General features: G+C 53.8%; 1 protein-coding gene across 3 annotated transcripts in view; it reads right to left on the bottom strand.

The window, feature by feature from the left end:
* Nucleotides 1-356: 356 nt before the first annotated feature.
* The window catches only part of Grik5 (glutamate ionotropic receptor kainate type subunit 5), a 71,746-nt gene continuing 46,366 nt past the window's right edge, over nt 357-25,736 (bottom strand). For 2 of the 3 annotated variants that reach the window (XM_051162555.1, XM_051162557.1), the window contains 8 exons: nt 17,853-17,969; nt 17,531-17,640; nt 16,908-17,081; nt 6,887-7,052; nt 6,267-6,492; nt 4,719-4,847; nt 4,508-4,629; nt 357-1,295 (listed from right to left, as the gene is read on the bottom strand). In XM_051162555.1, the coding sequence (XP_051018512.1) occupies nt 870-1,295; nt 4,508-4,629; nt 4,719-4,847; nt 6,267-6,492; nt 6,887-7,052; nt 16,908-17,081; nt 17,531-17,640; nt 17,853-17,969 (1,470 nt within the window). In that variant the 3' untranslated portion in view covers nt 357-869. The remainder of the gene's footprint in view (nt 1,296-4,507; nt 4,630-4,718; nt 4,848-6,266; nt 6,493-6,886; nt 7,053-16,907; nt 17,082-17,530; nt 17,641-17,852; nt 17,970-25,736) is intronic. The other variant, XM_051162556.1, reaches the window with a different exon arrangement.

Raw genomic sequence — 25,736 nt, forward strand, 5'->3', positions numbered from 1 at the left:
CACCACGGGCTTTAACACGAACAGTTCCAAGGCTTTCCCATCCCCCCAGCTCCATCTGGCTTCGTTCTTCCCAAGTCTTCCCTCCCAGTGTCTCCGCCCTTCCAGATCCTGCATCTCTCCATCTGTCTCAGGGTCTCTGTCGCAGCCTCCTTCTGTCCCCAGGGAAGGTCAATGGAGAGGGGGCGGCTGCTGGGACCTGAGCTGACCTAAATGCTGCGGGCAATCGCCCAGGGGGAGGGGGGTGCGAGTGTGCACATCTCTTGGGTTTCCTCGGCCGACTCTCAGGGTCTAAAAAACGCCCGTTGACCTCCCCCCCCCGAAAATGAAATCCAGGTATTCCCAGTTTTGGGGTTTTGTTCTTTTTTTTTATTCCAATAGGGACTGAGATGTGACAGGGGGAGGTGTAGGAACCCAACAGACCCTCTCCCTGGGGGCGTCTCATAGAAATTCTGAGGTTTCTCCCCCCAAAAAAGAGAGAAAGAGAATAGAGGAGGGGCACCAGGGGACACACCCACATGTCCAGAGGCCCTCCCCACCTCCAGAAGTGTGGAGAGCAGTGTCAAGTCTTGGGGCGTCTGGGCAGTCCCAGGTTGGGGTCCTCCCCGTGGACCACTTTCCAACTCCAGGAACGGACCCCACAGTCCCCGGCCGTTAGAGTCCTCGGTCTCTGTGCTCCTCCCACCCGCGGCGCGGGATGGAATGAGGGCGTCCGCGACACCCTCGCTGGAGTCCACTAGGGGGCGCAGGCCGGCTCCGGAGCCGGGCTCGGACTTCACCAGTCACTAAAGGCAAAATCGCCGCGCCCTGTCCGCCTGGGGCGCATCGCGTCCCTGCAGTCAGTCGGGGCGCACGCCCGGCTCCGTCCACGGTCATTCGTGCTCGGTCAGCTCGCGGGGTCCTGTGGGGCCTGGCCGCGGCCGAGGCGGGCTGGTGGCTTCCGCTGGGGTGCCCAGGCCACGCGGGGGCGCCCCGGCCCCCGAAGCTCGCAGCGCCTGGATGCGCCTGCACTCCTGGCAGACGCGCACGTGCGTGCAAGGCGTGGGAGCCGCGGGCCGGGGTCCCCCGGGAGGCCCGGGGTCGTCCAGGAGGCGCTGCGGACCCCCGTGCGCGCCCGCGTCCCCGCCTGCGCCGGCCGAGTAGAGCTTGCCGTTGCTGAGTCGCATCTCGCGGACCGCGCGCAGCGACAGCAGGGCCCGGCTCGGGCCGCCAGGGCGCCGGCGCCGGCGGGAACGCGAGGTCTTGCGGCAAGACACGGCGTGGCGCAGCTCCTGCAGCATCTCCTGGCACACCGATACCTAGGGGCGGCAGAAGGGTCATCGCGGGGCACGCCGCCCCCTCCCTTCCCGCCCCCACCTCCTTTCTGTACCTTCAGCACCTCTCTCCTTCCTCTCCCCCTTCCCAATTCTGTTCCTTCAGCCAAAGGTTGTTTCCGGTACTTCGCCCCCTTCTTGTATCCCTCTCTTGGCTCCATCTTTCCTTGAGTTCGTCCCTGAACCTGCTTTTCACTTTCTGACTCCAGTCTTCCCAAACAGTGTTTTCTGACTGCCCCTAACCGCGTCTCCCCTCCCCCGCCCCTGTTTCTGCCCCCACACTATTGCAAGACGTATTTACTGAGTGCCAGGCACTGATCTGGGCACCCTAGTTACAACAAAGAATAAAACAGAACTCCTAGTCCTTGGGAGGTCAGTGGTAGAGGACTTGACCCAATGTGTGTAAGGTTCCATCCCCAGCCATTGGTTTGGGGGTGGGGTGGTGGTGGCGGGCGGCTGACTGAGCCTCAGCCCGCAAGTATGCAGAGGCAAAAAATAACAAATATAACATATACATTCTGTAAGATAAGTGCTTGGGAAGGAAATAAAATAGAGGTAGAGCGTGGATGGGCAGGATGCTGCCATGGAGGTATGGCAGATGAGGAGGCCCTCATCAGACCTTTATGTGAAGGCTGGGTGAGCCCCACGATGTAAGACCCCAGAGGAGATAGGTCTAGGCAGAAACCCAGCCCAAAGCTGCTGAGACCTGGGGGGCACACGGGCGTTGGTTTGGGAAGGAATGGGGAGAGAGGGAGGAGATGAGGCCAGAGTTGGGTAAGGCTCTAAGTTTGCTCCAGGGTCCAGCAGGAGCCACTGGAGAACTCAAGCCTTTCCGTAGGATCACATGAGCTGTGCTGAGAACAGACGGGGGGGGGGGGGGGGCCGACGACGAGGGGGAACCCTGTGCGGAGGCTGCGGAGACAACCATGCTGCAGCAGGCTGGATCAGAGAGACGGAAGAGGCCTCTGGGTTAGCCTGTGAAGGCCATGCTCACAGGATTTGCTGAGAAATGGTGAAGGAGAGACCGGGTGAGGGATAGATAACACTTGAGCAACCGGAGACCTGGCTCTGCCTGGGGTGCGGTGGGTGGGCGGGGATGGGATGGGTGGGTAGGAATAAAGTGCAAGCTTGGACACTTGGCATCTGTGGGGACTTCAGAGAGGGGGCTGTGCTTACGAATTTAGGAGCTGGGGGGGGGGGGGCGGTGTGGTGTGGTGGCGCATGCCTGAAATCCCAGGGCTTTAGAAGCTGAGACAGGAAGATCACTACTAAGTTTCAGGCCAGCATGAGTTCAAGGCTACATAATAAGACCCTGTCTCAAAAATCCAAACCAGGGTTCGTGAGATGGCTGGACCACCGAGGATGATGACCCAAGTGCCATCTCTGGGACCCACATGGTGGGTGGAGGTAGAGAGCTGACTCCCAAAAGCTGACCTCTCACTGCCACACTTGTACCCAAACTCACAAACCAACAAGCAAAGCTAGCTGGGCAGTGGTGGTGCACGCCTTTAATCCCAGCACTCGGGAGGCAGAGGCAGGTGGATCCCTCTGAGTTCGAGGCCAGCCTGGTCTACAAAGCAAGTCCAGGAGAGCCAGGGCTACACAGAGAAACTCTGTCTTAAAAAAAGAAAAAAAGAAAGAAAGAAAGAAAGAAAGGGGAAAAAAAGCAGAAAGCTAACACAAACAAACAAAGAAACAAACAAAAAATCTTGGTGTGGTGGGAAATGGCAGTTGTGGCATCTGCTCTCTAAACCCGTCCTCTTGGTCCTGCGGTCCTCTCGGACTTTCCATCAGGACTGCTCTGAGTGACAGGATCACCCATTTTTCTCTTGCCTTGCTCTGGCACTTGAATCATTGGCTCTGGGGATGTGAACGGCGGCGGGAGGCAGGAGGGCACTCCAGCAACCCTGGGGAGCGGCTCTCCTTCCAGGAACTGAGAGGCCTCCTGCCAGCTGCCACTAAGTGTATGCTTTGAATTGTTGTCTCAGGATGCCCTCTCAGAATCAGCCATGTTTTAGAGAACAAATGGCTGAGCCGCTTTTTACCCGCAAACCAACTAGAGAGGCCTGGGACCACAGAGCTTTGACCCCTTAGCTTCTTAGGAGGCTGAGGCAGGAGGATTCCTGGCTCAAGGGCCATCCTGGGCTAAGGGGTAAAGGGCAGGCGGGACAACTTAGTGAGACCCTGTCTTAAAAAAAAAAAAAATGCCGGGTGTGGTGGCACACGCCTTTAATGTCAGCACTCAGGAGGCAGAGGCAGGCAGATCGCTGTGAGTTCGAGGCCAGCCCGGTCTACAAAGCAAGTGTACGACAGCCAAGGCTACACAGAGAAACCCTGTCTCAAAAAACCAGAAAAAAATTAAAGTGAGGATATAGCTCAGTGGTAGAGCGAGCACTTGCCTGGAATCTTCGTAGCAGACATCTGCCGGGCACACCTAAGGCCCCGGGCTCAATCCTCAGTACATGTACAAAAAAAGACAGCCCCCACGTTCCAAACCCCCCAACATGACTCAATCCACCCAGTCTCTCCTCCTCTGTCTTTTTTCATATCCTAGATTCCCTGGCCCCTTCTCTGCTGTATTTCCAATCTGCCCTGCCTTTTCCAGGGAAACCTGAACGAAGACTGGCCCAGCCACTGCCCTTGGGGATCTTATCACGGGTATCATGGGGCACTCCTGCCACGCTACCACTTGAGAGGCTGAGGCAAACAGCAGCTACCCTCCTGCTTTAGATTTTCAGAAGCCGCTATGCTTGGTCTGTCTGCCTGTCTCTGTCTCCTTCTCAAACGGGGTCCCATGTAGCTCAAGCTAGGCTCAAACTCACTATGAAGGTGAGAGCAGTCTTGAACTGCTGATCCGTGCGCCTGCCTCTGCCTCGTGTGTCTAACACCACCCCGGCTATACCCTCCTTTTCAGCCTCTGGAGTCCTCCACACCCACCGTTCGGTGGTCCCTTGAATTCTCATCACTCCCCTGGCTCTCCTTCCCCCTTTCTCTGACCTATCACCTCCTTTACATAACCAGGAGTGGCTTAGCTCCTCTCTTAACCCCCCCCCCCCAAACCCTGTCCTCACTTCTTGCATTCCCCCACCTCCACCTCCTTCATCCAAGTCGCTAGCATCCACCACTTTGGACCCTTAAAAGTTCCCGAGGGTCTTCTCCTGCCCTGCCCCGCCCCCAACCGTGATCAGTCTCCTCACCTCCTCGGACTCCGCGGACCTCCGTGTGGACCAGATGAATTCCATGACCGCCACGAAGACAGCAACGATGAGGCCGCAGATGAGCACGACAAAGATACCTCCAATGTTCTCCATGCCCAAACCTGGGGGGCGGGGGGAGGGACAGGCAGGGAGTGGGCGCGGGCCCAAGGGGTTTCTGGGAAAGAGCGGGCGCGGGAAGGGGGCGGCTGACCTTTGGCCCTGTGGTCCTCTTCCTTGGGGCAGCGGCCGCCCTCCCACCACTTGCGCTTCAGGATCTCCAGCCTGTTATTCTCCTGGAGCTGCAGGATGGCCAGCGTGATCTCGTCCCGAAACGGGGAGCCTGGCCGGGCACAAGAGGGCGTCACCACGGGGCCCACTACCCCAAGCCCCACCCAGCTTCTACCTGATCTCATCACACAACAGCCAGAGAGAGGGGCAGTTTTCTGAGCAGCAGGTCCAACTGTAACTAGGAAGAGGTTCTGGTTTTTTTTTTTTTTTTTTTTTTTTTTGATTTTTTGAGACAGGGTCTCTCTGTGTAGCCTTGTCTGTCCTGGACTCGCTTTGTAGACCAGGCTGGCCTCGAACTCACACAGATCTCCCTGCCTCTGCCTCCCAGAGTGCAGAGATTAAGGGGCGCACCACCACCACCGCCCGGCCTGTGCTGCCATTTTATTTGGAGGGGTGGGGTTTCGAGACAGGGTTTCCCTGTGTGTATCCCTGGCTGTCCCGGCCTCGCTTTGTAGACCAGGCTGGTGTGCTGCCATTCTTAAGAGCCCTTGCCCAAGGCTCGACCACACTGGTTTCCTGACAACTCTCCCTATCTGGTAGACAAAGTCCTACTTGAGGGCCTTTGCTTCTGTGGGCCATTTCCTTCACCTCCCTCCGGCCTCTGCTTACACATGGGCTCCTCATTTTATTCAAAATGGCGCCAAGTCCTCCACTCCCTGTCTCCCACTACACTCCCTTCCCAGCACTTGTCACCACCCGCTGCAAAAGTACGCACGCTGTCTATGACCTCCTGCTACCTGGACAGGCACTGCAGGGGTCAGGTGAGTGGACCTCATCCTCCTGCCTCTGTGCACACCCCCACCTCTTCCCTTTCATGTCCTCCACTTGGCCTCACACTCGGCCTCATCATGATTACCAAAGTTTGGAGACAAATTAATGTTTGGGTTTCTAGCACTGAACACTGGAAAAGTGTGTCCCAAAGTATAAGCTTCCCGCCCCCGCCCTGCCCCCTTTTTCTCCTTCCTCCCTGCTTTTTCTGAGCACCTGCTCTGAGCTCGGTGGAGAGACTATGAAGCCAAGAAACCCAAGTTCTAGCTGAGCGTGGTTGCTGAACCAAGGAGCACTCGGGAGGCTGAGGCAGGCGGATCGCTGTGAGTTCGAGGCCAGCCTGGTCTACAAAGCGAGTCCAGGACAGTCAAGGCTACACAGAGAAACCCTGTCTTGAAAAACCAACCAATCAACCAAGCAAAAAACCCAACAACCAAAACCACCCAAATCCTGTCTCCCACAGAGGTCATGTTTGCCGAGTTGTACTATGCTAAGTCACAGAATTCGCTTCACATCCCCTGAGGCTGGGGCTCACTGGCTTCCATGCCGACTCTCTGTGTGTTCGAGGTGCGATGCTGACCTCGTCTACCCAGAGCCACGCGACACGCCGGGATGCTCCTGGGCTCACTCTGCACGCCACCTGGTTGGTAAGCCCCAGCCCCAACATCTCACTCCACGCCCCAAGCTCGGCCACGCCCCGTACCCAGCGGCATGCCGATGCCATAGCCCTTGGTGTCGAGGAGGCCCCCGATCTGGGTGAGATTGCAGTTGAGGCGCCGGTGGTACTCGTTCATGGTGGACTCGAGAAGGAAGGCGTAGCGGGAGTTGAGGACCCGGGCGATTCCTTCCTCGGTGCTCTTGACGAACACGCTCGGCTGCTTCGACTGCATGTAGTTCCACATACGCTGGTACGTCTGGTACCGTGAGTTCTTGGCCGAGAGAGCATGAAGGGAGATGGGTGAGGCCCACTCTGTCCATTTCCCTGGATCCCTGCCCCCCTCCTTTTACACACACACACACACACACACACACACACACACACACACACACGGTGAAATCTCCCTCCTTCCAGATGAAGGCTCCCGCTACATGGGCCCAGCCCTCCCAGCAGCCTCCTTGACCCGACTCCTCCTGCGCTGTGCCCAGTACTGCCTCATATTACCCATCTGCCTCCACGTTTCCATTTGCCAGGTGAAAGTTAGCGTCTCGCCAGGTAGCAGCACGCCCCGCCCTCCCCTCCCCCCCCCCCCCCCCCCCCCCACAGGTCAAATCTGTCTACCACGCTCATGCCTAGCCTGGGGTGGGGTTCTAGGGCTGCCCCACCTGGAAGAAAGTCATGGTGGAGCCGGCGTGAATAGTGCCGTACTCGATGTTGGTCTGATCCGCCAGGTCGTCTGCTGACTCCACCGGCACCTCCATCCGCTGCACCGTGAGGAAGGCGGCCAGGTTGGCCGTGTAGGAGGAGATGATGATCAAGGTAAAGGCCCACCTGAGAGGTTGGAAGTGTGAGCTACAAGCCGGCGCCATCTCTTCCACCTTCCTGACCCCGACTTTTTTATTACACAGTGTTCTGCCTGCACTGGCGCCTGCCCACCGCAAGAGGGCACCGGATCTCATTATAGATGGTTGTGAGCCCCTCCCCCCCCCCCCCGCCCCCATGTGGTGGCTGGGAATCGAACGCAGGACCTCTCCTCTGGAAGAGGAGCCTGTGCTCTTAACCACTGAGCCATCAAAAGGTTCAATGGCTGCTAGTAAGGGCAGTGGTCGGAAGTGTGGATTCAGGAGCTGGGCTCCCTGGGTCTAAGTACTGCTTCCAGAAATTTCTAATTCCAGGTATAAGAGAGCAAGATGGCCTGAAAATATGCTCCCAATATAAGCAGCTTAAAAACAAAAACAAAACAAAACACTGGGCAGAATAGAGAAAATCTTTTTTGTTGTTTGTTTTTGGGTTTTAGTTTTCTTTTTTTCTTTCTTTTTCTCCTCCAGACAGGGTCTCTCTGTGTAGCCTTGGCTGTCCTGGACTCCCTTTGTAGACCAGGCTGGCCTCGAACTCACAGCAATCCGTCTGCCTCAGCCTCCTGAGTGCTGGGATTAAAGGTGTGCGCCATCACGCCCAGCTGCTTTTAGTTTTCTGAAACAGGGTTTTTCTGTGTCTCCTTGGCTATCCTGGACTTGCTTTGTAGTCCAGGCTGGCCTTGAAATCACAGCCGATCCTCCTGCCTCTGCCTCCTGAGCGCTGGGACTCCAGGCATGTGCCACTGCGCCTGGCTGAATAGAGAAACTCCTTAGCAGTACAGAGGTTGGACTAGGGTCTCAAGCATGGTAGGCAGGTCCTCTGCCATTGAGCGACACCCCAGCTCCTCACTAGGAGATTCCAGGCAAGTATTTTTTGCCACTGGGCTGGCTATACTCCTAGGCATTTTATTTTTTGAAGAAATATGTATCCAAGCCCAGAGGTGGTGGTACACACCTATAATCCCAGCACTCAGCACTCAGCCGAATCTCTGTGAAGTTGAGGCTAGCCTGGTCTACAAAAGGAGTCCAGGACAGTCAAAGGCTCTGTTACACAGTGAATCCCTGTCTCAAAAAACCAAAACCACCACCACCACCACCAACAACAACAACAACAACAAAAAAATGTATCTAGATAAATAGATTTGGTTTTTTGTTTTGTGTTTTGTTTTTTCAAGATAGGGTTTCTTGTTGTAGCCCTGGCTGTCTTGCAATTTGCGCTATAGACCACCCTGGCCTAGAACTCACAGAGACTCTCCTGGCTCTGTCTCCTGAGGGCTGGGATTAGAGACGTGAGCCACCACGCCGAGCTATCTGTATATTTTTAAGTGCATGAGCGTTTTATATAATATATCTAAGTGAACCATATGCAGAGGGACATGGAGTTTTAGGTGCTCAAGATGTGTACTAGGAACCAAACTCCAGATGTCTGTAAGAGCAGTGAGTGTCCTTATCCACTGAGCCATCTCTCCTCCCCCATATCTTTTAAATTTAATATAATGTCTCATCATGTTGCCCAAGGTGGCCTTGAATGTGTTGCCTAGGCTTGAATTTAATCTCCCCCTGCCTTAGTTTCCCAAGCAGCTGAAATGACAGGCCTGTGCCACCAGGGCCAGCATCCAGAGAAAAACATTTTTTCAAGACAGGGTCTCTCTCTGTGTAGCCTTGGCTGTCCTGGACTCACTTTGTAGACCAGGCTGGCCTCGAACTACTCACAGAGATCCGCCTGACTCTGCCTCCCTCCCGAGTGCTGGGATTAAAGGCGTGCGCCACCACCACTCGGCGAGAAAAACATTTTAAGATGGAGGCCAACACGCATTGTGAGGCTGGGGCACATGGCACACGGTGAGCCTGGGTTCCCGTCTTGGCTATGTGGCTGTATGTAACTCATAAAGGAAGCTAAAAGAGAGGAAAAAGGAGCAAGTCCAACAGCCGTGCAGGTGAAGGAGACGGGGGTCTGGGCTTTGATGGAGTGAAAATGCCTGGGATATGTGGGACAGAACACTCGAGAGGAAAGAGGCACACAAAAAAGGGGGGGGGATTCTAGAAACATGGGGTTCACTTGAGCCTCTCACTGAGTATCAGTTTGTGTGTGGATGAGAACAGATGGGCAATCCTTGTCTCAAGCAAAGACCAGCCCTGGAGGGTTCACACTGGGCTGGAAATCTTGTGAGCATCCTCCGAGTAGAGGTAGAATCAACAATTAGCGCCAGGAGGAGGCTGGAGAGAGATGGCTCGGCAGTTAAGAGCAACGGCTGCTCTTTCAGAGGACACAGGTTTGACCTCTTCGTACCTGCACGGCAGTTCAAAGACATCTATAACTCCAGCTCCAAAAGATCTGGTGCTCTCTTCTGCCTTCTCTGGGCACTGCACATGCATGGTACGTGGACACACGGGCAGGCAAAATAGCCACCCACGTAAGATAATTAAAATTTAACACACACATATGCACACACATGCGGGCACACACACACACACAAAATTCGTGTAGACTGGAATAAAATGATGGGCAAGCGATATGCTATGGAAACACTAAGAGTCGGAAAGCTGCGGCACAAAGCTAACTTAAGAACAAGTACTGGGGCCAGGACTGACAGGCATGAAGTGATGACAGAGGGGCCAGTCAGCTCAAGAGCCTCAACGCTCATAAACCAAGGCTGCTGAGAGACGGCTCAGTGAGTCAAGGCATTTGCCGCCAAGCCTAATGACTCTCTAATCTCCAGTACCCACATGGTGGAAATATAGAACTGACTACCATAAGCTGTTCTCTGAGCTGTACACGTGCTCTGTGGCATGCACCCCCACACCCATAAATAAAGATACGTTTTAGAAGTTATAGAGAAAAAAAATTCCACAATGGAAAGTTTCCCCAGAATTCCCTCTGTGAAGGGCTGGGGTGTGGCTCAGTGGTGGAGGCCCCGCCTAGAATCCCCCAGTGAGAGGCTGGAGGCGTGGCTCAGTGGTAGAGCCCCTGCCTGGAATCCCACAGTGAGGGGCTGGGGGCGTGGCTCAGTGGTAGAGCCCCTGCCTAGAATCCCCCAGTGAGGGGCTGGGGGCATGGCTCAATGGTAGAACCCCTGCCTAGAATCCCCCAGTGAGGGGCTGGGGGCGTGGCTCAGTGGTAGAGCCCCTGCCTAGAATCCCCCAGTGAGGGGCTGGGGGTGTGGTTCAGTGGTAGAGCCCCTGCCTAGAATCCCCCAGTGAGGAGCTGGGGGTGTGGTTCAGTGGTAGAGCCCCTGCCTAGAATCCCCCAGTGAGGGACTGGGGGTGTGGTTCAGTGGTAGAGCCCCTGCCTAGAATCCCCCAGTGAGGGGCTGGGGGTGTGGCTCAGTGGTAGAGCCCCTGCCTAGAATCCCCCAGTGAGGGGCTGGGAGTGTGCCTCAGCTGCACAGAACCTGCCAGGAATTCACCAGTGAAAGGCTGAGAGTTCACTTCAGTGGTAAAGCATTTTTCCAAGGTCCTGGGTTCTAACTTGGATGAAAGAGATGGGAGGCATGGGGAGAGAGAGGACAGAGAGAGAATGAAGGGGTGCGGGGGTGGGGTGGGGACAGACGACTGAGTCCCAGAACAGTAAACTGAGAACTGGAGAGCAGGCACTATGCCACTTCCCCCTCGTGGCTGACAGGAGAGCCAGAGAAAAAATCAGTGAGCAGGCAGAGGCCGGAGACAACCACATTAAACCACTCACCCTCAATGGCCTTTCTGGAACATTTCACCCACCAACAGTGGAATCCATCTCCAGGGCAAGCATAGGGAACATTTCCCAAGACAGACCTTACTGCAGAGCCACGGGACGAGACGCAGTCCATTTAAAAGAATTAAAGACCCACAGAGAAAGCTCTGCGACCACAATGGAAGTGAATTAGAAATCAACAGCGAGCAAACTGGAAGATGCCCAGGTCCTGGCTCTGCTGGCACTTAGCTGCACGACCTTGAGGCTGTGCTCTGGCGTCCTCAGGTGAGGACACATCATCGCTGGCTTTTCCACTCCTGATTTTGTGAAGAGTTGGGCTAACCCAAAACACAGAAAGTGCCAGGCAAGTGTTTAGTGACACGGCCTGACCCAAGAAGGAGAAGAGGCACCTACTGGGGTTGGCTGCAGGGCCCCAGGGCAGCCATCTGGCCTGACTCTTGGCCTCTTCTGTCCTTTCTCCTGCCAAGGAAGAGTGGCCAGGGTCCCTGCAGGCCAAACACCCAAGAGGTCCTCCCAGTCCCCCCAGGCTCCTTAGCAGGCATTAAGGAGAACAGGCTGCTGGCCTCTGCCTAGCACATGTGCGAAGCCATGCTAGGTTCTAGCTTGAGACTGAGTGGACAAAAGAGTGAATTATAGAAAGTGTGCTAGGAGTGGGGCCTAGCGGCCACAGCTCTGAACACAGGCTTATTTGATGGCCATTTTATGGGCAAGGCTGCTGGAGCTAAACCACTGTACCCTGGAATGCTCCTTTCTCACAGAAAAGGTTAGGGACCTGGAAAGTCCTCAGAGCCCCCTACTAAGAGAGGGGACGGTGTTTGATGTTGGGTCAAGTGTGGGACACTTTGCTCGATGTCCTGGTTTTGTTTTGTTTTTGTTTGTTTGGTTGTTTTTTGTTTTTGGTTTTGGTTTTGGCTTTTCAAGACAGGGTTTCTCTGTGTAGCCTTGGCTGCCTAGACTCACTTTGTAGACCAGGCTGGCCTCGAACTCACAGCAATCTGCCTGCCTCTGCCTCCCGAGTGCTGGGATTAAAGGCGTGCGCCACCACCGCCCGGCTTGTCCTGGTTTTTGCCAGTGGGCAGGCTGACCATGCAAGGCCCAGACTGCACAACAGAGAAGAGCCCTGAGGGCACAATTCCCGAAGCCTGACTCCTCGATGCAGGAAGGATACATATTTCTTGCACAGTCACAGTATAAACTGGAATTCTGAGTGCGGCTTTTGCTCAGCATGAGGACTGGCTGCCGTTGTGTGGAGGAGCTCTGGCGAAACTGCTCACAGTTTTGAGAAGTCACATCTAGGACAGCAACTCCATTAGTATTTGAGTCACCAAGTCAAGATGCTTGGGCCTAGCCAGGTGGTGGAGGTGCATGCCTTTAATCCCACCACTGGGGAGGCAGAGGCAGGTGGATCACCGTGAGTTCAAGGCCAGCCTGGTCTACAAAGTGAGTCCAGGACAGCTAAGGCTACACAGAGAAGCCATGTCTTGAAAAACCAAAAAAAAAAAAAAAAAAAAAAAAAAAGAAAGAAAGAAAGAAAGAAAGATGTGTGGGCCACCTGCACCAGTTCCCAGTGACTCACACTGGCACCAGCACGTTCCTTTGCCAACTATTTCCGGGAATCAAATGTTGAGCGCCAACAACGGTCCAATCAATGACCTTTCTTCTCAGGCATCCCAAACGGACTCACTATAAATAGATGTCACTTATTTTGTTTATGTCCTCTGACATATTCACCCACAAGCATTTTGCTCTTATGTTATCCAGTTGCAAATCATCACCTAGCTGGGCGGTGGTGGCGCACGCCTTTAATCCCAGCACTCGGGAGGCAGAGGCAGGCGGATCTCTAAATTCGAGGCCAGCCTGTTGAATGAATTCCTGTACAGCCAGAGCTACACATTGAGACTCTGTCTCAACAAACAAACAAACAAACAAACAAAAAAGTAATCATATCACCTTTTTCTCCTCATTACAACTGGAATATTATACTAAAAGTTCTTTTTAAAAAATCATGGGTGTAGCTAGGTGGTGGTGGCGCACGCCTTTAATCCCAGCACTCGGGAGGCAGAGGCAGGTGGATCACTGTGAGTTCAAGGCCAGCCTGGTCTACAAAATGAGTCCAGGACAGCCAAGGCTATACAGAATAAACCTTGTCTCGAAAAACAAAAACAAAAACAAACAAACAAAAAAAATCAAAACCCAAAACTGTGGGTGTGTCTGTGCATGTGAGTGCAGTGCCACTGCAGGCCAGAAGGGGGTGGTGGATCCTTGCAATTACAGGCAGTTGTGAGCCTACTAAGGTAGGTGCTGGGAACTGAACTTAGGTCCACTGAGAGAGCAATACATGCTCCTAATCACCGAACCATCTCACCAGCCCTAGAAAAATATTTATTATGTGTGTGACTCTTGACTATCAACTCAGGATAAAAAAAAAAGACATTAAAATAATATTAGTTATAAAAAGAGCAAACACTGCCGCTGCCAGTGACCTCACTGAGGGGCAGTGAGCAACATGAAGCCAAGGACTGAAGGGCCAGAGGAGCCTAGAAGGGCAGCTAGCGAGGCACACACATGCATGCTGCCTGAGGTAAGTAAGGCGGTGACGGGAAACATGGATAAAGAGCTCACATGTGCAGTGAGGGGTCGGGGGAAGCCCTGCTGCTAGCTACATGAAGTTGAGGGGGTTTTCTTGTCAGGAGACTGTGAGGAGGTAACATGGAGACCTACCTGGATGCTGTGATGTGAAGGCGGGCAGGGCTCAGAGGGCAAGGTGAGGTCAGGGGACTCACTTCCCAAATAGTGCCCAAGTGAGATCCCTGAGAGGGACAAGGGCTGTGGGCATAGAGAGCCTTGCTGGGATTTGGGGGCTGGAGAGATGGCTCAGAGGTTAAGAGCACTGGCTGCTCTTCCAGAGGTCCTGAGTTTGATTCACAGCAACCACGCGGCGGCTCACAATGGTGCCATCTTCTGGCATGAAGGTGTACTTACGGACATAACACTGTATACATAATAAATACATCTTTTTAAAAAAATAAATAAAAAGATGAGGAAGTGGGACGGGAGGTGGTGGCACATTCCTTTAATCCCAGCATTTAGGATGCAGAAGCAGGTGCATCTCTGTGAGTTCGAGGCCAGCCTGGTCCACCACACTAAGTCTCAGGACAGCCAGGGCTACATAGAAAAACGCTTATGTCTTGAAAATCAAAACAAAAAGATGAGGAAACCACCATGGACCAGCTGGGCAGGCCTGGCGAATTACAGGCAAATGCATGTGAGGGAACTCAGAGGTAAGTCTAGTGAAAAAGCATTGTAATTCCAGGTTCTTCAAAGGCTGAGGCCGGACAGAAAGCTCAAGGTAAGCTGCGGCTACATGGGTGAATTCAAGACAAGCCAAGGCAACCTGGTGAGAACTTTTCTCAAAATACAAGAGCAAAAACTTACCTAGAGAAATAGCTTACTGGTAGAACTCTTAACTAGACTCCCCCAGTGAGGAATGGTGGCCATAGCTCAGTGGTAGAGCCCCTGCCTAGAATCCCCCGGTGAGGGGCTGGGGTGTGGCTCAGTGGTAGAGCCCCTGCCTAGAATCCCCCGGTGAGGGGCTGGGGGCGTGGCTCAGTGGTAGAGCCCCTGCTTAGAATCCCCCAGTGAGGGGCTGGGGTGTGGCTCAGTGGTAGAGCCCCTGCCTAGAATCCCCCAGTGAGGAGTTGGGGTGTGGCTCAGTGGTAGAGCCCCTGCTTAGAATCCCCCAGTGAGGGGCTGGGGCCGTGGCTCAGTGGTAGAGCCCCTGCCTAGAATCCCCCAGTGAGGGGTTGGGGTGTGGCTCAGTGGTAAAGTCCCTGGCTAGAATCCCCCAGTGAGGTGCTGGGGGTGTGGCTCAGTGGTAGAGCCCCTGCCTAGAATACCCCAGGGAGGGGTTAGGGGTGTGACTCAGTGGTAGAGCCCCTGCCTAGAATCCTCCAGTGAGGGTCTGGGGACGTGGCTCAGTAGTAGAGCCCTGTCTAGAATCCCCCAGTGAGGGGAAGCAGCACTCTCATTTAGCATGCACAAATCCCTACCTTCAATATCTAGCTTTGCAAAAATAATAACAAGCCAGGTGTGGTGGCGCACGCCTTTAATCCCAGCACTCAGGAGGCAGAGGCAGGCAGATCACTGTGAGTTCGAGGCCAGCCTGAGCTACAAAGGGAGTCCAGGACAGCCAAGGCAACACAAAGAGACCCTGTCTCGAAAAACCAAAAATAAATAAATAAAATAAATAACAAATCTGAGCGAGATTTGATGAGATTCTGCTACTTTTTTGAAGAACTGGGCCACAGGACAGAGAATGCAGGAGGCTTCTAAAAGCTGAAAAAGATAAAGAAATGTGTCTGTGGGGTCTGCAGGAGGCAGGCCTGCTAACGACTTTTAGCCCTGTCAGATCTAGTTTGGGTTTCTAGTCTCCAGAACTGAAAGACAGTATTAAACATTTATTTACTTAGTACGCCTGCGTGTACACCTGCAGGCCAGAAGAGGGCACCAGATCTCATTATAGATGGTTGTGAGCCACCATGTGGTTGCTGGGAATTGACCTCAGGACCTCTTGAAGAACAGTCAGTGCTCTTAATCTCTGAGCCATCTCTCCAGGCCCCTTTGTGTCATCTTAAAGCATTAGGTCGTTGATAGTCTTTGTAGCAGACATAGGAACGAACACAGGGGCGCCATCTGAACTTGTTCTTTCCAGCACTGGGCATTAAACTCAGGCCCTTGAGCACACTGGGTAGCAACAGAGCACGCTGTACTGAGCTGTATTCCTAGCCCTTCTCACGCTGAGACAGGTGTGGTGGAGCCAAGGCTTTCCTCAGACTCAGTATGTAGCCAAGGATGACCTTGAACGGACCCTCCTGCCTTGCCTGTATGTCCCAGTGCTGGGAGCACAGGTGTGTGCCACCACAGCCTGCTTATGCTCTGCCGGGGACTGAAGCGAGAGGCTCAGGCTAAGCCAGCACTTAGCCACCCGCTGAGCTACATCCCCAGCCCCTCCCATTCTGTAGTTGTTTCTATTAGTATTATTATTGTTGTTGTTGTGTGTGTGTGTGAGAGAGAGATGGAGAGAGACAGAAAGAGAGATAGGGTATGTGCATACCACAGTGTGCGTGTGGGGGACTGAGAACCATGTAGTTCTTTCTCTACCCTTCTGTGGATTCTGGGGTTGAATTCGGGTTGGCATCCTTACGCCACAAGCACTTGTACCCACCGAGCCATCTCTCTGGTCTTGTAGTTAGATCGGTGAGCGCTAGGTTCAGTGAGATACCCTGCCTCAAAAAATAAAGCGGAGAGCAACCAAGAAAGACATCCAGTGTCAAGCTCTGGCCTCTGCACACTCCCGCACACACGTGCAAACACACCGGCATGTATAGATGTCCCCCTCCACACACACACCACATCCATCACACACACCAAGACAAACAAACCTAAAAAGCTCACGTACAGACGCACCTGCCCCTGTAAACACACATGCATCTGCATATAACAAGAACACACACAGGAAAAAAAAATGTGGACCAGACAGCATCAAGCGCTATGAGCTTCCTGGTGTGTGGTAAGTCTCTAACAACCAGGGCAATGTCGCAGACATACTAGCAATGCCCCTCTTGCCCCAGACGGCTTGGCTCATGTCACTTTTCCATAACAGACTCACTGATACCCCAGCCGCGGGCCCTCCCCTCTCCTCATGTGCTTAGCATTGAACTCGGGCCCTAGTACATGGGAGCATGGGAGCCACGTACTCTGCCACCAAGCTATGCCCCAATCTTTGGTTTTTGTTTTTGTTTTGGACAATTTGTCCTATTAGTAACCAAGGGTGGCCTTGAACTTGACGTACTGGTCTCAAATTCATAACTCTCCTGCCCCAGCCATCTTCAAATGCTGTGCTTATAAATGTGACCTAGGCCTTTCTGTCTCATTTTTTTCAGATGGGGGAGACTGAGTCAAGAAGAGGGACGTCCCCCACCCAAGGCCATAGCGACAGTGGTCTGCTTTGCTGAGGTCCAGCTCCTCACTGCATAGGCACGGTGAGGACCAGAGTTGCCTGCGAGAGCACAGCAGCCCCCAGCCCCAGAACGGAGGACCTCCCAGCCCTGACAGTGTACATAAAAGAGGCTTGCTCACCAGACTCCGCTGACGCAGCGCGTGGACAGCGCCCGGGGCATGATCTCCGAACCCTGCTGCATGAAGCCACCCACGGGGAACCAGAGGCTGTTCCCTAGCGTGTACTGGTTCTCTAGGATATGGGGACGCGCCCGAAGGCATGGGTGCGGGTTGTACCACTCGTAAGGGCTGAGCCTGTGGAGAGATGGGGGGGAGGCGGGGATGAAGAAAAGGGGAGGGCGAAAAGAGGAGAGGCCACTGTGCTGAGAAGGGAAGCGGGGAGGGGAAGAATGACGGGCACACAGTAGAGAAGGGATGGGGGGGGGGGGAGGGAAAGTGACGGAAGAGAAGAGGGGGGCATGGAGAGCAGATATGCTGACACACCTCAGAACTAGACATTGCAGTGGAGGCAAAAGGGAGGGGAGGGGCCTGGCAGAGACTCCCCGAAACCCAAGTTAGATCCCCAAGGGGGAAAAGACAGGGCGAGAAAGAGAGGCAGGCAGGTCCGGGGCACCTGTGACCCTACAATGTTCAGCCCCAACAAAAGCGGGCCGGGCTCAGGTGGCTTGTGGGATGCCTCTCCCGACTCCTCCTTCTCCCCGCCCCCTCCCGCTCCCAAGCCCCGCAGCAGCTGGCCCACTCACCTGGCAGCTAGGAACAAGACACAGCTCACAGCCAGGTAGGCCAGGAGCATGAAGAGCCACACCGCAGGGGAGAAGGGGTCCAGGAAGGAGAAGTAGCCAGGTTTGCGGCCCTAGGGGTCAAAGGGCAGTGAGAGAGGCCCCAAAACCCCCTCCGCCCCCACCCCCACCCCCAGCTGTGGGCTCAGCCCTGGCATCCCCCAGGAATTCAGAAGCCAGAGCCGCGGGTCCACCCCAGGCTCCTTTACGTCCATCCCTGGTCCCCGATGCTAGGTCACAACCACCCCGCTACTCCCAGGGGACCGCTACTCCCAGGGGACCGTACCATGTGCACTCTGTAGAGGATGCTGATCCCCAGGGTCATGAAGGGCTTGGAGAAGTCGATGACCTTCTCCCTCTCCGCAGTGATGGTGAAGGCTGCCACCGCCAGGTCTGCTTTCTGCTGGAGGGGAAGCAGGTGGGGCGGACGGAGGGGGGCAGGAGACAGAGGTGGGCAGTTAGAGATGCCCGCAGGCACCACCAAGAGAGACAGAGTTGAGACTGGCCGCGGCTCTGATCCGGTCCCTCTGGCGTGCCAGGTCCTAACCATACTATGGTCAGGATCATTGCAGCTTCTGTCTGGAGAGAGGCTCTCGTGTTGCTCAGGCTAGCCTTGAACTAACCGTATAGCCAAGGCTAGCACCGAATGCCTTCTCTTCCTCCCTTCACCTCCCAAATGCTAGCAGCACAGGCAGACAGCCTCATTTATTTTTTGAGACAGGGTTTCTCTGGGTAGACTTGGCTGTCCTGGAACTCACTGTGTAGACCAGGCTGGCCTCGAACTTATAGATATCCACCTGCCTCTGCCTTCTGAATGCTGGGATTACAGGTGTGATACACCACTGCACCCAGCTGACAGTCTTGGTTTTTTGTTTTTTGTTTTCTCTTTCCCCGAGACAGGGTTTCCCTGTGTAGCCTTGGCTATCCTAGACTCACTTTGTAGACCAGGCTGGCAGCCAGCCTGTCTTCCGAGTGCTGGGAGTAAAGGCATGCTCCACCACCACGCCCGGCTGATAGTCTTGTTTTTAAAGCCCCATACTGTTGTGTATCCTGCATCCTCATGTCAACAGGAAACAGGACACTGGCTCCCAGGCACCTGAACACTGGCTTGCTCTGAGGCCTTGGAAATAGATGGCACTTATTAATTGCCTAATGGGATGGCTATAAGTGTTTTTTTTTTTTTCATTTGTTTTCAGTGTGTGTGTATGTGTGTACATGTTTGTGTGTGTGCACATGTGTGGAGGGGGATATGAAGTACGCACACAGGAAAGCCAATGGTCCAGGTTGGGCGTTTGTTTTTTGTTTTTTTGTTTGTCCTAGACTCGCTTTGTAGACCAGGCTGGCCTCAAACTCACAGTGATCCACCTGCCTCTGCCTCCCAAGTGCTGGGATTAAAGGCGTGCGCCACCACCAGCCGCGCTCAGCTTTACGTGCTAGGACTCTGAACTCAGGCCCTCAAATTTATGTGGAAAGCACTTTACCGGCTGAGCCCTGTCCTCAAGCCCCTGGATAGAACTTCTCCATACTCATCTTATATGCCCCTCCCCAAACGTTCTCCGAGCTATGGCTGGCTAGCTCTATATAGATGGGGAAACTGAGTCTCATAGAGGGCAAAGGCACTGATAAGGAAAGGCAGCAGTTGGGGACTTTGACGTAGGAGGTAACCACAGGTCTTCCACTCCAGCAGACAAGGGTGCTCTACACAAGTGTCCAGAGGACACAGGACCAGGATGCAGCTCTTTTGGGAAAGGCTCATGCTTCCAGTGTGGGCGGAGGGAAAGGTGTGTGGGCTGGGCTGGCCTGACCTGCAGGGAACCCCTTTCAGAAAAGAACTGAATGATCCTCCACGGCCAGCTCACTTTGTGGACACTAGCCAGCTGCCGGCTGAGGGCTGACACAGAGCGGGGGAGATCCTGCATTTAGTACACTCATGCACCTGCAGTACTGGACGCACACGGTCCAGGCACTTCTACAGCACGGCGTGTGCCATGCACCTCTGCCCTATTCATGTGCAGAGACACCGGCCGGCGGTAACACACACTCAGGTAGGGACATGTGGTGACATCCCTCGGGGGGCCCAGTAGGGAAACAGAGCAGGTTTGGGGAATGCAGAGCCCTGGTCACCCCGCCCCCGTTACTGTATGACCTCAAGCACGGGTCTTAAGGATGCTGGGACATGGCTCCTGCATGTCCCCCTTCCCTACACTTCAGTTTCATCCACTAGACTGCAGTACCAAGGGCTGGAGATAGAAGGGGATTCTGAAACCCAAATGTAGGGAGAGAGCTCCCTCTGGAGGCCAAGGCTGAGAACAGCAGCCGTGCCCCAGAAAAGGCTGGGGCTGGGGAGACCAGCAACAGAGCCTACGGTCTGACCTGGGAGCCAGGCCTCCACCCTGGATGAGTGAGAGGCGATCCTAGATCCAAACATTGGGAACAGGTGACACGTAATTCCTGGTCAGAGGAAGATGCCACAGGCCCAAAGGATAACCGTCGCAATAATAAAACTCAACGTCAGCAATGGCGAGGCAGCTCAGCCTGAAAGTGCTTTCCTTCCTGGCCAGCAAGGGAATCTGAGTTAAAGCCTGCAACCCATGTGGAAAAGCTGGGCACAGTGGAATTCACTTGAGACCACAGAATGGGGTGGGGCGGGGGGGGGGGGGAGCTGGGAGAAAGGAGGATCCATGGGGTTTACTGGTCAGTCAGTACAGAAACCATGGACATTTCTCTCTCTCTCTCTCTCTCTGTTTTTCTTTTCTTTTCTTTTTATTTATTGTATATGAGTGCTTTATCTGCAGAAGAGGGTATCAGATTACATTATAGATGGTTGTGAGCCACCATGTGGTTGCTGGGAATTGAACTCATGACCTCCAGAAGAGCAGGTGGCACTCTTAACCGCTGAGCCATCTCTCCAGCCCCCTCTCTTGGTTTTTCAAGACAGGGTCTCTCTGTGTAGCCTTGGCTGTCCTGGACTAGCTTTGTAGACCAGGCTGGCCTCGAACTCACAGTGATGCGCCTGCCTCTGCCTCCCGAGTGCTGGGATTAAAGGCGCGCACCCGCCAGGCCCTGCAGTGGATGACATTTCTGAGGAACGTACCCAAGGTTGTCCTCTAGCTCTATCACACACACACACACACACACACACACACACACACACACACACACGGCAAAAAAAGATGGGGTGTGTTGATGCCCAACTTTAATCCCAAGCAGTGGAGGCAGGGTAGGGCAGGTAGTTCTCTGTGACTTCAAATCAAGGCCAGCATGGTCCACACAGTCAGTTCTGGGCCGGCCAGGGATAATACAGTGATGATCCCACTCGAAACAAAACAACAACAACAACAAAAACCCATCTCAGAAACAAAAACCAGAAACAAATGAACCTAAGGTCAAGGAAAGAGCAGCTACGTCCCCAGTGAAAAACAGGATCAGAGAGAGAGAGAGAGAAGGGGGGGGGAAGGGTAGGCTGACCTCAAAGGACTACTTCAATGTCAGGGACCTGATGACGAACCAGAACCAGAGCCCAGAGACACAGCTCAGGTTAAACAAGGAACGCAGGGTGGGTGAGGAGCAGCAGAACATAGCTTAAGTGCGGGAGACAGCTCAGCCCTGAGGCAGAGCCAGAGGAGGAGGTGTTGGCGATGCAAAGCCAGAGGAGGAGGAGGTGTTGGCGATGCGCACAGGGATTCCTGGGGTTGAGAGTAGGAAGCGCTTGTCCGCTTTCTTCTAAACCGGTCACATTTATGACCAAGATGTGAACTGGAGTGGGAACCATCATGGCTAACGAAGGGATACCCCGTGTGTGTGTGTGTGTGTGTGTGAGAGAGAGAGAGAGAGAGAGAGACACCCTGCCCCCAAGAGTCCCTCTTTGTGGTCAGGACCCTAGTGCAGACATATGGAAACAGCCTTTCAGACATGCTCCAGGGCTCTACGGTCTTTGGGCCAACTGTTTGTGGGATCCCCTCCTTCTCAGAAAGCCTGTAGGGCTCCCCTTTGCTCTCTGCCCATCCCTTGTACCTCAGTGGCCTCTTGTAGCCCAGCCTTGAGCCCCACACCTACGGCCTTACACTCTCCAGCAGTTAAGGCTGGTAGCTTTGCTCCAGGATACTCCCAGATCTGTCCCCTCCTCCCCATCTCCTGCTCCCCAGCCTGTGACACCCAGCGCTTTTCCTGACAGCCATGCTTGCCTCCTCAGCACCCACCCATCGCTCATGAAGTCCACATCCACTCCCCACATATAAGCCAAAGGGATGGATGGTCTCCTGTTCAAAACACATCAGGAGGCTGGAGAGATGGCTCAGTGGCTAAGAGCACAGGCTGCTCTTCCAGAGGGCCAGGGTTCGATTGCCAGCACGTACATGGCAGCTCCAGTTCCAGGGAGCTCTTCTGACCTCTGTAGACACCAGGCATCCACTTGCTGCACATATTTTCATGCAGGCGAAACAGTCATACACATGAAAGAAATCCCAGCACTCGGGGGGGGGGGGGGCAGAGGCAGGTGGATCTCAGTGAGTTCGAGGCCAGCCTGGTCTACAAAGAGAGCTCCAGGACAGCCAGGGCTATTCAGAGAAACAAACACACACACACACACACACACACAGACACACACACACACCCCGCACAAATACTACAGCTTCCCTCATAGAGAGCCAGTCTCCTGCCTCACTGCAACCTCTGCATGCATGGTCTTCTACCCATTTTACTCCAGCCAATGGGGACCTGCCTTTTCCTCTTGGACTCTGGTTTTTGTTGTTGTTGTGTTTTTGGTTTGTTTGTTTTTCTTTTTTCTTTTTCCTTTTTTTTGGGGGGAGGGCAAGGTTTCTCTGTTTCCCCACCTATTCAGGCTGGACTTGAACTCACAGAGATCCACCTGCTTCTGCCTCCCCATGTGCTGGTATTAAAGGTGTGCGCCACCACACCCAGCTTGCATCTGGACTCTGAAGACTCATTCCCTGCCACAGGGCCTTTGCACTTGCTCTTCCCCCAGATCTTCCTCACCACCAAAGGCTGAAAAAAAAACTCAAGCTCAAGGAAAGAAAAGACAGGAAGCTGGCAGTGGTGGCACACGCCTTTAATCCCAGCACTTGGGAGGCAGAGGCAGGCGGATCTCTGAATTCAAGGACAGCCTGGTCTACAGATGTGAGGTCCAGGACAGACAGGACTACACAGAGAAACCCTGTCTCAAAAACAAAACAAAACAAAACAAAAAAACCAAAACCAAAATACAAGCCCACAATAAACTGGGGCTGGAGAGATGGCTCAGAGGTTAAGAGCACTGACTGCTCTTCCAAAGGACCTGAGTTCAATTCCCAGCCACCACATGGTGGCTCACAACTGTCTGTAACTCTAAGATCTGACACCTTCACACAGACAGACATGCAGTGCACACCAATGCACAGAAAGAAAGAAAGAAAAAAAGAGGACAGGGCTCAAGGACAACCAACTTGTCAGTGTCAAGAAGTTAGGCTTCTCTAGGGTCCTACAGAGCCCACTGCGTCTCCAGGGCTCTCTTTTTTCACATCACTCGTTGCTGACTTGAATTCTCCAAAGTGTCTGTAGATCTCTCAGTGTGAGGTAAGCCTGGTCTGCATATGTGGTTCCAGGCCAACAAAGGATATAGAGTGAAACCTTCTCTTTAAAAAAAAAAAAAAAAAAAAGGGTGTGTGTGTGACCCCAGCCATTCCTCCAAAGCCCCTCAGATAGCCCAGACACCCCTCAGCACTTAGCTCAAACTACAAAATGTCTATTCGACTCTGTGCCTCCATTCCTGGACCACAGACCCTTCATCTGTCTGTGACAACTGCACAGGGCCAGTTTAGCACAGGAGCCAGCCGATCTCATGTCCCATAATCCTTTGCTGAGGCGGGAACATCACCAGCATCTCCTGGGCCTCCAATGTGCCTTCTTCCCCGTACCACATAGGAATCCCACCTAGGTTAAACACTTCCCCACATGGCCACCGTTCCAGGGGCTTCCTCGGAGCAGCGTGTTTGATTCCCCAGAGTGGTCTTCACACCCGCCATTCCTCGCGTGGAGAGCGTGGACGCTTTGACCTAGTTGATTCTGGGATTTGGAACCACTTGCCCTCTGGTGGCGGTTTCCCTGTGAGCTGGTCTCACCCTCCAAAGTTGGGGGCATCTGAAGTCAGTCTCAGGCCTGACTCTTCTGTGTATGCAGGGAGCTGTGCATATGAGTGTGACTGACTTTGTCTTAGAGGTTTATTTTTATTTTATATGTTTGAGCGTTTTGCCTGTATGTATGTATGTATGTATGTGCACTACAGAGATCAGAACAGGCTGTCGGACCCCCTGGAACTGGAGCTACAGACAGTTGTGAGTCACCATGTGGGTGCTGGAACTGATCCTGGGTCCTTGGCAGGAGAAGCCAGCTCTTCGCTGCCGAGCCATGTCTCCCGAGCAAGCCCCGGAACTTCTAGGGAACCTGTAGGGACTTCAGTCTCTTCGGTGTCCCCAGCAGCTCTCTGGATCCTGTCTTCCTGGTTCCTCCCTGACAGAAGCCTGGAGGTCCCTCCGCACTCCTCCGTCTCCCCCACACTCAGCCCTCCTGACCCTGCTCCTAAAAACCCGAGGATTGACATCACTGCTCCCTGCCTCCGATGCTGGCTCCTGCTCAGGCCACAGCACAGCTCACTTCTGCCTCCTTCCCTAAGGCCCTGCCTCAGAGGCCTTGCCCTGCTTGCCTGCAGGCCTCTCCCAGCCATCTCCCACTTTATCCCCCCCACCCCCCGCACTGCAGTCACCACCATCCTCATCCATCTACTCATCTACACAACAGATCTTTAAATATCTACCGAGACCCCTTAATTGGCCAAGCAGGTGGGAGACGAAGCCTCAGGGAAGGGCAGTTACATGCAGGGTCTTGAGGGAGTGGTGTGGTGATTGTTTTCCTGACAATTTCATGATTTCATTTTTCCTCATAGCAGAATAAGATTCCACTGTGTGGGTATAGAAAAGAGAGCGTGCCGGGTGGTGGTGGTGCACACCTTTAATCCCAACACTTGGGAGGCTGAGGCAGGTGGATCGCTGTGAGTTCGAGGCCACCCTGGTCTACAAAGTGAGTCCAGGACAGCCAAGGCTACACAGAGAAACCCTGTCTCAAAAAAACAAAAAAAGAAAGAAAGAAAGGAGACCGTGGGGCGAGGGGCAGAAAAAAGGTTTTGGCTAGATTGTATGAAACCCTAGATTCAGTCTGCAGCTCTAAGGGAGGGGGGAAACATGAATAAATAAATAGGATGCAAAGAGGAGGTGGAGGAAAGGTAGGAAAATAGAATACATCTGTTACAAGGGCAGAGAAGACTACTGGCAACTGAAGGACACAAGGGTGGGACTGAAGGGCTGAAGAGGCAAGAAGGGGATTAATAAAATTAAATTATGCATGAAAACGCTCTAATGAAAAACCATTATTTTGACTAATTACTTAACAAAATAATGAAAGAAATGACGGAGGGAGGGTTCACCTGAATGCCCCAAAGCCAACTGAAGCCTTTGTGAGCGCCCCTCCGGTATGTCCAAACCCAGATCCGGGAGGGAAGGCAGGCTGCAACCCACGTTTGTTTTTGCCAGATGCTCCACCAGGCTCCACCAGTAGGGGGCGGGCTCTAGAGCAGCGGTGCTCAACCTTCCTAACGCTGCGACCCTTATTTAAGACAGTTCCTCATGTTTGTAGTGACCCCAGGGCCCAACCATAAAATCATTTCATTGCTACTGACTTGCTCTCTGCAATTTTGCTGCTGTTATGGATCGTAATGTAAACCACCTGTGTTTCCCGGTGGTCTGAGGCGACCGCCGCACCCCCACCCCCGTGAGAGGGTCGTGACCCACAGGCTGGAACCACTGCTATAGAGGCCAACGCCAAGGTTGCGGGATGGAGAGCTAGTCCCTGCTTCCCTCCAGCCTGGGCAGCAGGGGCTCCTTCCTTCTGTCCCAGGGCTGGCTTCGCCCAGAGCCTGCCTCAAGGGGGCCAAGCTGCAGCGCCTTTGATAAACTGCTCTAGCTTTTGCCTTTGGTGTCAGAACTAGAGCTGTGGCTGTGCTCTGCACGCCACTGGAGAGCACGGGTGGGCAAGAGTGCCGCCCGCCCCGCAGCCAAGCCTAGCTCAGGTGCCTTTGCAAAGCTGGAACACTGCCAAAAATCCTTCCTGTGTGGTTCCTAAC

Source organism: Acomys russatus, chromosome 19 (genome assembly GCF_903995435.1).
Source record: "Acomys russatus chromosome 19, mAcoRus1.1, whole genome shotgun sequence".
NCBI lineage: Eukaryota > Metazoa > Chordata > Mammalia > Rodentia > Muridae > Acomys > Acomys russatus.